General features: G+C 44.9%; 1 protein-coding gene across 7 annotated transcripts in view; it reads left to right on the top strand.

Annotated features, from left to right (window-relative positions):
• The window catches only part of ARHGEF7 (Rho guanine nucleotide exchange factor 7), an 87,388-nt gene that overhangs the window by 10,125 nt on the left and 65,035 nt on the right, over positions 1 to 12,228 (top strand). For all 7 annotated transcript variants that reach the window (XR_013985374.1, XR_013985375.1, XM_081003003.1 and 4 more), the window contains exon 2: positions 4,025 to 4,111. Coding sequence is in view for 5 of the 7 variants with exons in the window: in XM_081003003.1 (XP_080859129.1) it covers positions 4,025 to 4,111 (87 nt within the window). In the remaining 2 variants the exon portion in view is untranslated. The remainder of the gene's footprint in view (positions 1 to 4,024; positions 4,112 to 12,228) is intronic.

Raw genomic sequence — 12,228 nt, 5'->3', positions numbered from 1 at the left:
GAATCCATGCGCTATTAAGTTTTTCAGACTGTTAACAGATATAGAGCCCTGCCCTGCAATGAAGCCTCACCTCTTAGCTTGAGTGTATTGCCAAGTGATACAGAACATGGTGCCACACATTAGGCAAAAATATGTAATAAAATGTCAAAGGATTGTATGGACTCTCTTCTAACAGATCAATTTTACCTCAGAAACATGTAGGGTAGTCGTCTTTGACCTCTTTTCATGATGAATGCTGGCTATTTGTTTCTGTTCTAGTGTACCTATGTTTTAAATAACCAATGGAAAGACTTATCGCAGCTGAAGTGTTACAGGCTCCCATGTTTCCTCCTGCATTATAAAGGTTGCTTATGTAATGCTTAATTTATCGCACAGGTTTTAGTTCCAACTCATTTATTTTAAGGCAGCTTGAAGAACAATTTGGCAGTCTTCAGAAATGTTTCCAAAGTAGAAGTAAGAAAGCTATTTTTGGATTTTTCAGTTGTTTCCCTTGAACTCTGGGATAGTTGATTTTATATTCATTCACTTGGAGCCAACTCTGTGAGCGTCACAAGCCAAACTGCGAATATCCCCACAAAAGTGAGGTGTTTACGCGCTTGAGATTTTGTGCAGATACACAGAGCAGGCCATTTTGTGCTAGCAGAGCCTGCCAGCTACTACCTACCTGAGTACTCATTGCCACTGCTTTAGGGCACGTAAAACTGCCTGTGAGGGAGTCCTCATAGCTCCATTAAAAATAAAATAAAATAGGGAAGGGGTTTGGGGGACAAACACAAGTGTTCTCCCACCTTACTTCTCCTGTTTCTGCCAGAAGAAAGTAGTTTGACTGTATGCATGTACATACATTCAGATTTTTATTTTCCACATTCTTTGGAAATTTGATTTTCAGACCACGTGTATTCAGTAGTTTCCTGGAGAGCCCATCTGTGTGCTTTGTAGTGGAAATGTTTAGTAGCCTAAGTTGAAACATACCAAAAATACTAACACTGAATGCATTTAGCCCTAGGGATATACATACATTAAGGGCATACTCACATTACAAATGTAAGCTGCTTTAACCAGGGGTCAGCAAACTTTTTCAGCAGGGGGCCGGTCCACTGTCCCTCAGGCCTTGTGAAGGGCTGGACTATATTTTGAAAAAAAATATGAATGAATTCCTATGCCCCACAAATAACCCAGAGATGCATTTTAAATAAAAGGACACATTCTACTCATGTAAAAACATGCTGATTCCCAGACCGTCCGTGGGCCAGATTTAGAAGGTGATTGGGCTGGATCCGGCCTCTGGGCCTTAGTTTGCCTACCTATGGTTTTAACAGTCATTCCTTTACCCCCAGGAAACCCTGGGAATTGTGGTCCTTTGAGGGGCTGGGGGCTAACAATTTATGCAAAAGCATTCTTGGTCTCTTCAGCAAACTATAAAGGTAAAGGTAAAGGGACCCCTGACCATTAGGTCCAGTCATGGCCGACTCTGGGGTTGCGGCGCTCATCTCGCTTTATTGGCCGAGGGAGCTGGCGTACAGCTTCCGGGTCATGTGGCCAGCATGACTAAGCCGCTTCTGGCGAACCAGAGCAGCACACGGAAACTCCGTTTACCTTCCCGCCGGAGCGGGACCTATTTAACTACTTGCATTTTGATGTGCTTTCGAACTGCTAGGTTGGCAGGAGCAGGGACCAAGAAACAGGAGCTCACCCCGTCGCAGGGATTTGAACCGCCGACCTTCTGATTGGCAAGTCCTAGGTTCTGTGGTTTAACCCACAGCAAACTATAACCCCCACTATATCATGGGGAGAAGCCATGGAAATTACAGTGGCATGAAACTGGTGCATGCTTATAGTGGGTGCATAGATAAGTAGTTCTGCATGCTATGATTCTGTGACTCTACTCAGGGCTCTCTGTATGAGAGTTGAAGTTGTATTTTCTGTGGTTTAGGGGACCGTGCTTGTGTCTGTTACTAGAACCATGGGCTGGCGGGAAGAAGTTGAAACGGGTTGATTCAAGGAGGCTGTCTCTATGTAGTGTATTTTTCTGTGCATAAGACTAGGTCCCCCCCCCCTAAAAAATAATGTCTAAAGTTAGACATTAGCAGCTTATACTCTGGGCCATCTTCCCCCATTTTCTTAATAGAAAATGCCCCCTTATACATGGGGGCATCTTATAGATGGAAAAATATAGCACTTTGTTTTGCTGTTGATGTTTATCATGTGTTTTATTATTTAAGGATTGTTAGCTGTCTTGAACACATTTGGAAAGGTGGAGCACAAATGTCTTAAATAACAATACAGTAAAGTTAATAGGAATAGAAGTCAACAATACAGACTTCCGTACCATTCACCTAGCCTCCTGCATCTGCACTGACAATGTATGGAAACCAATGTACAGTGGTAGCTTGGGTTACAAATGCTTCGGGTTACAAACACTTCAGGTTACAAACTCCGCTAACCTGGAAGTAGTACCTCGGGTTGCAAACTTTGCCCCAGGATGATAACGGAAATTGTGCAGTGGTGGCAGCAGGAGGCCCCATTAGTGAAAGCGCACCTCAGGTTAAGAACAGACCTCCGGAACGAATGAGGTTTGTAACCTGAGGTACCACTGTATGTGGCATCAATGCAGTGAAATCACTGCTTTAAGGAGGGGCCCATTTCTCTGGTTCAGCTTCTAGTGATGCGAAATGGTTTGCTTGCCGAAACTCTGTAAATGTGACATCATCAGATTTCCCCACTTTCACTGTGTTTTGCACCATTATGCAAATTCAGCAGGTTCCTCATGAGAGAAACAAGTGGAAAGAAGGAAGGTGCAGGAACATGGCAAGAAGCCATCTTAAGGTGGCTTCGTCACTTATGTAGGCTTCATTTAGCAGCTTGCAAGATTGGAGTTAAAAGTTAAGTAGGTTCCCCACCCCCCTACTGACTGTACAATGGAGCTTGGCTTGATTTCTCGAGTCTCCTGTAACCTATTTGTTCTGCAAGCACCGGCGCTGTGCTTTGTAGCGCACCATGAACTGAATGCTGTGCTGTGGAATGCAGATGGTCCTACTGTAGTGCTGTGGAATGCAGATGGTCCTACTGTAGGCGACAGCAGACTCGGGGCTTGCCCACACTGGGGCAAAATGTGGACCCCCCATCCCAGTGTCTCCTCCTTTAAATGTGAGGCATTTTGATCTTGGCCTTTTTTGATTTTCCAACCATCAAAGCCCTCTGCATTTCAAGGTGGAAAGGTTCAGGGTAAAAGGTAAACTGAGATGGGGAGGACATTGTGTGGATGCTCCTACATTAACGGGGAGATTGGCCCCCTGGGAAGACACATGTTGGAACAATGTGGACAGGCCATTGCAGAACGTTGCTGATGGGGAAAGCCTATGAAAGAAAGTCCGTCAGCCCTGCCTTATATATTATTTTCCTGCAGGTGGCCACCATTTATTTCCGGCAGGCTCCCCGTGCCTTGGAAATAGCTAACCCAAATCCAACAGGTGGATCTTTATTAACTGGTGACTTGAGGACACGAGCTGTGCCCGTTACAAAACTGCCCGCCGGAGCAGTTTCTTAGAGAGCCCTTCCAGAAAGGCACGGTGGCAAGATCCTGGCAACTCCGTTCTGCACACATTGCTGCTGCTGCACTGGTGGGGTGCTCTCTCTATTGTCTACTGTATTTGCATAGCTAATAAGACACCACCTCTCTAGCCCTGCCCCTGCAGAAGGGGTGGCGCGGGCGGGAGGGAGGGAAGAGAAGAGAAGGGGAAACCATCCCGGAGTGGGGGAACGAGGGACTTCCCTCGTCCCCCGTTCACACGCCATTTCCTGTCGGCGTGTTTACTTCCGGGCAAATCAAATCCAAAAGCTGCTTTCCAAGTGAATCCAGGAGGGGAGAAAGTGCAGTGGGTGGGCGGGTGGAAGCGAGAGCCCGGAGCCCACGGAGGGCAAGTTAGACCCGGGTGGGTGCTCCGAAGCCCCTGCTTCTCTCCAGGGTCGCAACCCGCCACCGCGAAACTGACTTGAGCCGCTTCTCCTTCTCTTCCTCTTGCAGGTTTATCCGGAGCCGCGCACCGAGAGCGAGTGCCTGAGCAATATCCGCGAGTTCCTCCGCGCCTGCGGCGCCACTCTCCGCCTGGAGGTGAGGTGGGGGAGAATTGTGCATATTGCAACACACACACACACACACACACAAACAAACACGTGTGTGTGTGTTTGCTTGCTTGCATGTATCTATATATGCGCACACACACACACACACACACACACACACACGTGTATATATGAGCATGTAATATGGGGTGAGGGTGGAGGGTGCTGAGGAGGCTAGAGGGCCATTCTAAGGAATGAATTAAAAGTTAAGGGAGCTACTGTGCCGGACGGTTGGCAGCAAACAAACGCCTACCTGTTCCATCCTCTCTCTCTCTCTGCACACAGGCGTTTCTTTCTTCTCCTCCAGCGTAATGCCACGGTGCTGGTTCTTCTTATCCACGCACCTATTTAGCACACTTGTGTCTGTGCAGCCACGCTGTCCTTTTTTTTTTTTTTTTTTTTTTTGCATGCCTCCCCTTTTATATTGCCTTGTGAACGCTATATATCATTTTGTATGGGTAGCTGTTTTAACAGCCAGATATTGAACAAGCTTTCCCACCTCCTGTTAACTCTCACTGAAGGCCAGACCAGATGAAACACAGGAGGATTGTGAATCCTCTCTCCTGGCATTTTTACTTAAAAGCAGCAATGGAGAAGCCTGGATTTTATTGGAGTCGTGGTGCAGGGGCAGTGAGGTTTTTACATTTCCCCGCTTTCACTGTTTAATACCTCTTTCTGGCTGCTATTAGCTCTGAAGTAGAAGACAACTGTTTTCTGCTGGGAGGTTATTAACTGCTTGTTGAGAGTACTGTATTAAGTTTTTTTTGGGTAGGGGCAGTTAACTTCCACTCCCCCAATGTTGGTGCTTTAATCATAGTCAAAGCCCAAGCACGCGTGCACACACACACACACACACACGTTTTTGGTTTTTTTTTTACTGTTAAGTAAAAATGAAAATGTCATGAGATTGTTCCACACCTCTTGTTTCTTGTCTCATCTGGCCCCAAATCTAGCCTTGTTTTTCAAAGAGATATATTGTTTTCTACTGTGTTTGTCTTCACACTGATTTTATTTGGATTCTTCCAAATTTTATATATATATGAGAGAGTCATCCCTTTAAAATAGCCTGATTAATATCATTGTGTAATGCAAACATATTAAAATATACACTCTCTAGTTTCATAAAACTCAATCCATGCCCTCCCATGAAGTACTGTATATTGAGGTTTTTTTGTTTTGTAGGGAACGAACCATAGATCATCTCAGAATCAGATTTTTAATGCCACATCTGCACAATATATTGAAAGCGCTATTATGCAGCTAGGCTTCAGCCAAAGAATCCTTGAAAACTGTGTTTAAGTGTACAGTGAGTTGTTAGGAGACCCCTATTCCCACCCCAGAGCTACGATACTCAGAGTGGTTTAACTGGTTGTCCCTTTCCCCATGGAACTCTGGGAATTGTAGCTGTGTGAGGGGAATAGGAGCCTCATAGCAACTCTCAACTCTCTTAACTTTTAGACTTTTAAAAGACATCTGAAGGCAGCCCTGTTTAGGGAACCTTTTAATGTTTAATAGGTTATTGTATTTTAATATTCTATTGGAAGCCGCCCAGAGTGTCTGGGGAAACCCTGCCAGATGGGCGGGGTATAAATAATAAATTATTATTGTTTTTATTATTATTATTATTATTATTATTATTATTATTATTATTAACAAACTACAGTTCTCAGGAATCTTTGGGGAAGCCATGACTGTTTAATGTGGTGTTATACTACTTTAAAATGAAGGTGTTAGCTGATGTGTTCACGCCTCCTCAGAGGTGGTGGATTTCTGCTCAGCATGACCAGAAAAAATCCTAACACTGGAGGCAGAAAGAGGGTTTTCTTGCGTATCCCTGGGCTATGGAACAAGGAGAAACAGCTTGTTCTGGTTCTACCTGCTCAAACACTTTGAACGATGAAAAATTTACCCTACTTGTAGAAGGAACATCATGGGTGAGCATGTCCAGCCATTTCAGGAATCCTACCCAAAGCTGTTGCTGTCAAAGGCATTTATCCTCTCTACTTAAAGAAGTCCCTGGATATATGGCTGGAAGTGACACTAAATCATCAAGTCAACCCTCCTTCCTCAAGGACAGCACCTAAACAAATCTTAATCAACGGTGGTCTAACTTGATATTTAAGGCCTCTGTTGACAGAGGATGCACAGCAAGGTTCCATCTTTTTATGTCTCGTATACAGTAGACAAATAATATAACTAATCTCAATGCATTTGAATACTTCTATTAGATTCTGAGGCTGGGGAGCGATGGCTATTCCAGGCCTTTCTTTAATTTTTCATTTGTTTGTTGATGACCCTCGGGATCCCTTCCAACTCTGTGATTCTATGATTCCAGCCCTTTTCCGTAGTGAGATAACTAGAGGAAATGTGTAGGTGATAATCAGTCTAAATGCGCTTCTTCTGTTCTGACTGCTAGGTGACACTTTCTCAGATTTCTCTATGAAACTAGTTGGTTTCTACATGTTTTCCTCATTCATTCAGACCCTTGATTGCCTTGGTTTTTGTTGGTTTTTGTTTCCTTATGACTTCTTTGTTATAAGGAGTACAGTTTAGAATGGGACAAGTATCTTCTGAGTCTTCTGTGTATAATTCTCTTGTTGCATCCAAGTATGGTGTTTTCTTCCTTTTGGCAGTGTCGCTACATTGCTGAGTCAGAGTCAATTAGTTAATGATGAACTCCCCCTCTACTTACTTTCTACACAGCTATTTAAATTAGTGTCATCGTCCCCCCAAGCTTGCTAACTTTCCCTTGGGTTAGTGAATCTGACTTTAAAGGGCCTTGTAGATTTAACACTTGATAACTTTAATACCTAGCAAATTTATTGCCTTTCCTTTTAATGAGTAATTGATTAGAACATAGAGACCTAGATTTTGGTCACATGATCAATCACACACCTACCTTGCTTCATTTTTGTCTGTGAACCCTGTGTGGGACTACAGTTATGGCAGACGTGTTGAAACAAGCTTGTGAACTACAGTAGAAATGTGAGACAATTGAACTTCTGGCTTTGTTTACCCAAGGTAAAGCCCAACCCATGTTTCTTATCTTTCCAGGGGAAAGACAGAAAGAATAAGAGTTTTATAAAATGACTTAGCTTTATTTAGGTGGGGTGCAGGGGGTGGAATTCACAGGGCCATCTGAGGAACAGTTGTGATTGACTACCCTGAGTTGAAACTTCTTGATTATTGGCCATAAACAATATGCAATTTACTATATTAAGTGGTCAGTGCTGTTTGAATTCATTTGTCAAGTTGTTTTCTTCTTGCCTGCACTTGCCTTTCTGTTAAGACATGGAACTTAAAAATTGTTAGTTGGAAACGTATTTTAAAAATTGAATGGGCATTACGTATAATAACAGGAACAAAGTCTGCCAAAATTGTGGGATAGTTCAAGACTATATGATTCACTTTTTGCGGGGGGGGGGGGGAGTTGAGGGGAGACTTCTGTATTTTCATGGTTTGGGGAAAATTGGAAATATTTTGAACCCAGGCACGAGTCGTTTTAAAGTTGTGAACAAGATAGCAACTAGATAGTTTAAGAGAACGCTGGATAGGGAAAAACCCAGTTGTACCCTATTGCATCATATATTGTACTTGAACTGCAGGTTTTTTGGGGGCCATTTTCCGTTCTAGATAATATTGTTGACCTCTTCAGCACATTTCAGATATCCTTGGCCGTAATGTTCTGCCTTGGGAAAAGCATAGGAATATATCTACACTGCAAACCTATAAATCTCATGTTTACTGTAGGAAATTATGGGAATGGTTGGTTGGCAAACGTGCTTAGAATTATCTGTTGTAGAACTATAGTTCCCGGGAAACCTAGAATAACTACAGTCTTCAGGTTGAGTGTTTTCGGGTTGTGCCCCGCGGCGACCCTGAAGTAATGGAACATGTTACTTCCGGGTTTCACCGCTCGCGCATGCGCAGATGCTCAAAATGACGTCACGTGCATGCGCAGAAGCAGCAAATCGCAACCCATGCACGAGCAGACGCGGGTTGCGTTGACTTCAGGATGCGAACGGGGCTCTGGAACGGATCCCGTTCGCATCCAGAGGTACCACTGTATTAAAATCAGTGTTAGCTGTGGTCTAAACTACTGAGCCTCTTGGGCTTGCCGATCAGAAGGTTGGCGGTTTGAATCCCTGCAATGGGGTGAGCTCCCATTGCTCGGTCCCAGCTCCTGCCAACCTAGCAGTTTGAAAGCACACCAAAAAATGCAAGTAGATAAATAGGTACCACTCCAGCAGGAAGGTAAACAACGTTTCCGTGCGCTGCTCTGGTTTTGGTGTTCCGCTGTGCCATAAGCTGCTTAGTTATGCTGGCCACATGACCCGGAAAAACTGCGGACAAACACTGGCTCCCTCGACCTGTAAAGTGAGATGAGCACCGCAACCCCAGAGTCGTCTGCGACTAGACTTAACTGTCAGGGGTCCTTTACCTTTATCTTTAATTCTCATTTAGGGGTAGGTGTGTCTTTGGGCTGTGCTAGGTAAAGGTAAAGGGACCCCTGACCATTAGGTCCAGTCGTGACCGACTGGGGTTGCGGCACTCATCTCACTTTATTGGCCAAGGGAGCCGGCGTACAGCTTCCGGGTCATGTGGCCAGCATGACTAAGCCACTTCTGGCGAACCAGAGCAGCGCACGGAAACGTCGTTTACCTTCCCGCTGGAGCGGGACCTATTTATCTACTTGCACTTTGATGTGCTTTCGAACTGCTAGATTGGCAGGAGCAGGGACCGAGCAATGGGAGCTCACCCTGTCGCAGGGATTCGAACAGCCGACCTTCTGATCGGCAAGTCCTAGGCTCTGTGGTTTAACCCACAGCGCCACCCGCGTCCCTAGGGCTGTGCTACTGGGCTGTAAATGGGAAGTCACAAAATTAAATGTTCTTCCATACTAATGCATAAATAAAATTCCTCTCCTTAGAGGGAAAGGGTTCTAGCATAGCCTTATTTCTCACACTTGCTTTTCTATATGCAGCGGTTATTGATTTGTTTTGCATGGAGGACTCTGTAGTCACTAGTGATACAATCCAGGCAGAGGCTTACTGTTTTGTGTAGATTCTCAGACCCTCACGATGTTGCTGTGTTTTCCAAATAAACATGCATAGGATTAGGCTGCCAGTGGGTTATAGCTTTCTGTCCCATTTATAGTTTTATATCTGCTTATGCAGTTCTAGGCCAGGAGAAGTTGAATTCTTGACAGGAGAAGGGGAGCAAAAGATGAAGAGAAGACAGGAAAAGTATTGAGCTCTCATTTTGGTAGAGACTTGAAAGCATTCCTTTACTAAAGAAGAGACGGTTGGGCGATATGTGTGTAACCATTCACTGCACAGGTTTCTGGAAGGAAAGAAGTTTGCTTGAGAGTCAAAACTGTCTGTATTCTTACTTCTGTAGATGAAAAAAAATGGTGTGTACAGAGTTTTCTGTATCTAGGCAGATCAGAAGTGTTTGGCTTGGTTTCTTGAGAACATGGTTTATTACCTTGAAAAACAATAGGACTTTAAATACCAGATAATAGTGAGAAGAGACCCAGAGCCATTTAGGCTGATTTTCTGTAGACTGCAAGTTGCTGCCTTCCGTTTTACAGCTGTCACAGGTTCAAATGGCGCCAAGTACATGATCAGCAGAATATGCGGTACTGATAACTGATCAGTGTCTCAGAGCATCAACTTGTGCCAGCGTTTGCCATTAAAAAAAAGTGCTTGGGTGAACTAGTCTTCAGTACAGTTGCATTTTACAAATATTTAACTTGCATGATTCGAACCATATGCAGTTGAAGGCTGGTTGACTGAAATTTTGCAAGTTAAATGCAAGGAAGATAGAAGGCTTTAAAGCTCTTTCTGCACTGAGTTTTGCATGCATGAAAATAACTTTCAGCTCTCTGCTTTGCTTGGGGGGTGGGGGCAAGGCACACACAGATTTGGCGCATTGGTGCAAGATCTCACAGGGCTGTCCAGTTCCTGCGAGGTCTCATGCAAACATCCCTACCCTTCCAGGGTTGGCGTGCTGAGTGAGCCTTGCCTGGCAAGCAAGGGAGACAGCTTAAAAGCTCTTTCTGCACTGGGAAAACCCAGCGGAACAATAAGTTTCTAAACATTCTTACTGGCTCGCTTGCTGCTTCTTCAAATCCCTCTCTGCAGACTCAGAAAGGCGAACACCCACAGAAAGAATGCATGGTTCTGATTGGCTTAGGGTGGGCTGATTGACTTAGGTTGGGGAAACTGAGTCTGCCCCCCTCAGCTCATTACAGGCAGCGACCATTTTATGCAAATCGTGCTCATGCTCATCGCTGCCAATATGGAAGTAGTCTGAAAAAGGGGCGGGGTGGGCTTTGTAAGCTCCGCTTACATGCATGGGGGGTCAGGAATGGAACGCCCGGCCAAAAGGATTGCCACCTGTATAAGACATAGCTTGGTTTTCACCCCCCTCAGTGGCTTCTTACAAAAAAAAGGGGAGGGGAATGAGCAAAAGAATCCACTGCCCTACGGAAGCCGTTTCTGTGGGATAGAGAGTTGCGGGAGACTGGGTGGGACCTGCTGGTAGTGATTATTCTGACTGGCTAACTAGAGGAGATGGGCAGAAGCATCTAGGAAGCCTCTCAGTTGGTATTTCCAGCACTGACCATAGGTGGCTTTCCAGAGTCTCTGGTGGAAAGCTCCCTTCCCAAGCGCTGCTTCCTTTGATGCTTTGAACTGAACTGTCGTGGGCTGAACCTTGAGCCATGTCATCACGAATCAGCTGCTCTTCTTCCCCCACCTATTTTTGTTTTCATCTTTATGCTGCGGAGCATACCATCATGAAATTTGGCACCCCCACATAATTTCTCAGGTGCAAAGAAATGTTGAGTGTTCAAAAACAAGTTGACTCCCCCCCCCCCCTTGGTACATTGTTGGCGATTCTTACTATTCTGTTTAAAGAGAATTCCCAGATGACATGAAATCACGTCCATGAAACCATTACACATGCATATATACTCTTCTCTCTGCAATCCCCTGTCGTTCATCCTCTTGTTTGGCTTCCTGTTGAGTAACGCCGCCTAGGTGCGTGTGTTATTCTGATGATGAACTGGCTGTTGGAATGGCCAATCAACTCGCTCCCACCGTCCCAGATAGCCTCAGACTGGCAGGAAACATAAGCCTCTTCACATCCTGTTTTTCCTTGACTTCTTTGAACATACACGTTTAGCAGTCTACTTTTGTTGAGAGAGAATTCACAATGGTGAGCCCAAATCCTTTTCTTGTGTGCTGTTTATATAGATTCTCTTGCTTCCTAACCCATTTTTATTTTGTGATGGCTGTTTTGAAAAATAGTCCTGGTATATCTCTGGCAGGATTTTTCTTCCGGTTGATACTTATCTCTCCAGGGTGGACGGGGTGAGGGGTAGGGAGTGGTTTTTGGAAACAACTTTTATGCCTTTACAGTGGTACCTCGGGTTACAGGCGCTTCAGGTTACAGACTCCGCTAACCCAGAAATAGTACGGTACTTCAGGTTAAGAACTTTGCTTCAGGATGAGAACAGAAATTGTGTGGCGGTGGCAGCGGGAGGCCCCATTAGCTAAAGTGGTACCTCAGGTTAAGAACGGACCTCCGGATCGAATTAAGTTCTTAACCTGAGGTATCACTGTAATCCTTTCTGGGAGACTTAGCAGGATTGGCTAATACATCCTGTAGGGTAAGGCCGTTCTCCCCCAACCCCCCCCCCCAAAATCTAATGCCTGAAGAGGGCTATTGTGTTTGCTGAAACAGATTGGCATAACTGCCCCTCTGTACCGCAGTTGACTCATCAGCCTGTAAAAGGGACAACATCTGGACAACCTTTACGTGGCCTCTGGAAGATGGGCATAAAATAGGCCAGGTAGGGGTGTTTTTGGAAATGGATTCCATAAGGAGGTTGTTCAAGAGAGAACACTTGGTCCTGTGGCCTTGCATTCTGTGTGAACACAGCCGATTCCCTTTGGCATGTCTATGGGTGACGCATGTAGCAGGAGATGTTCATTCAGGTAGGCAGAGTGCATAATGCCCGGGGCTTTAAAATCCATTGTCGACACTTTGAATTGGACCTGGAAGCTAATAAGGTAGGTGGTCCTCGCAACCGAAACA

This window comes from Podarcis pityusensis, assembly GCF_964106645.2.
Source record: "Podarcis pityusensis genome assembly, chromosome: 4".
Taxonomy (NCBI): domain Eukaryota; kingdom Metazoa; phylum Chordata; class Lepidosauria; order Squamata; family Lacertidae; genus Podarcis; species Podarcis pityusensis.
The sequence above is the reverse complement of the archived record's forward strand: the minus strand, read 5'-3'. Positions and strand labels throughout refer to the sequence as shown.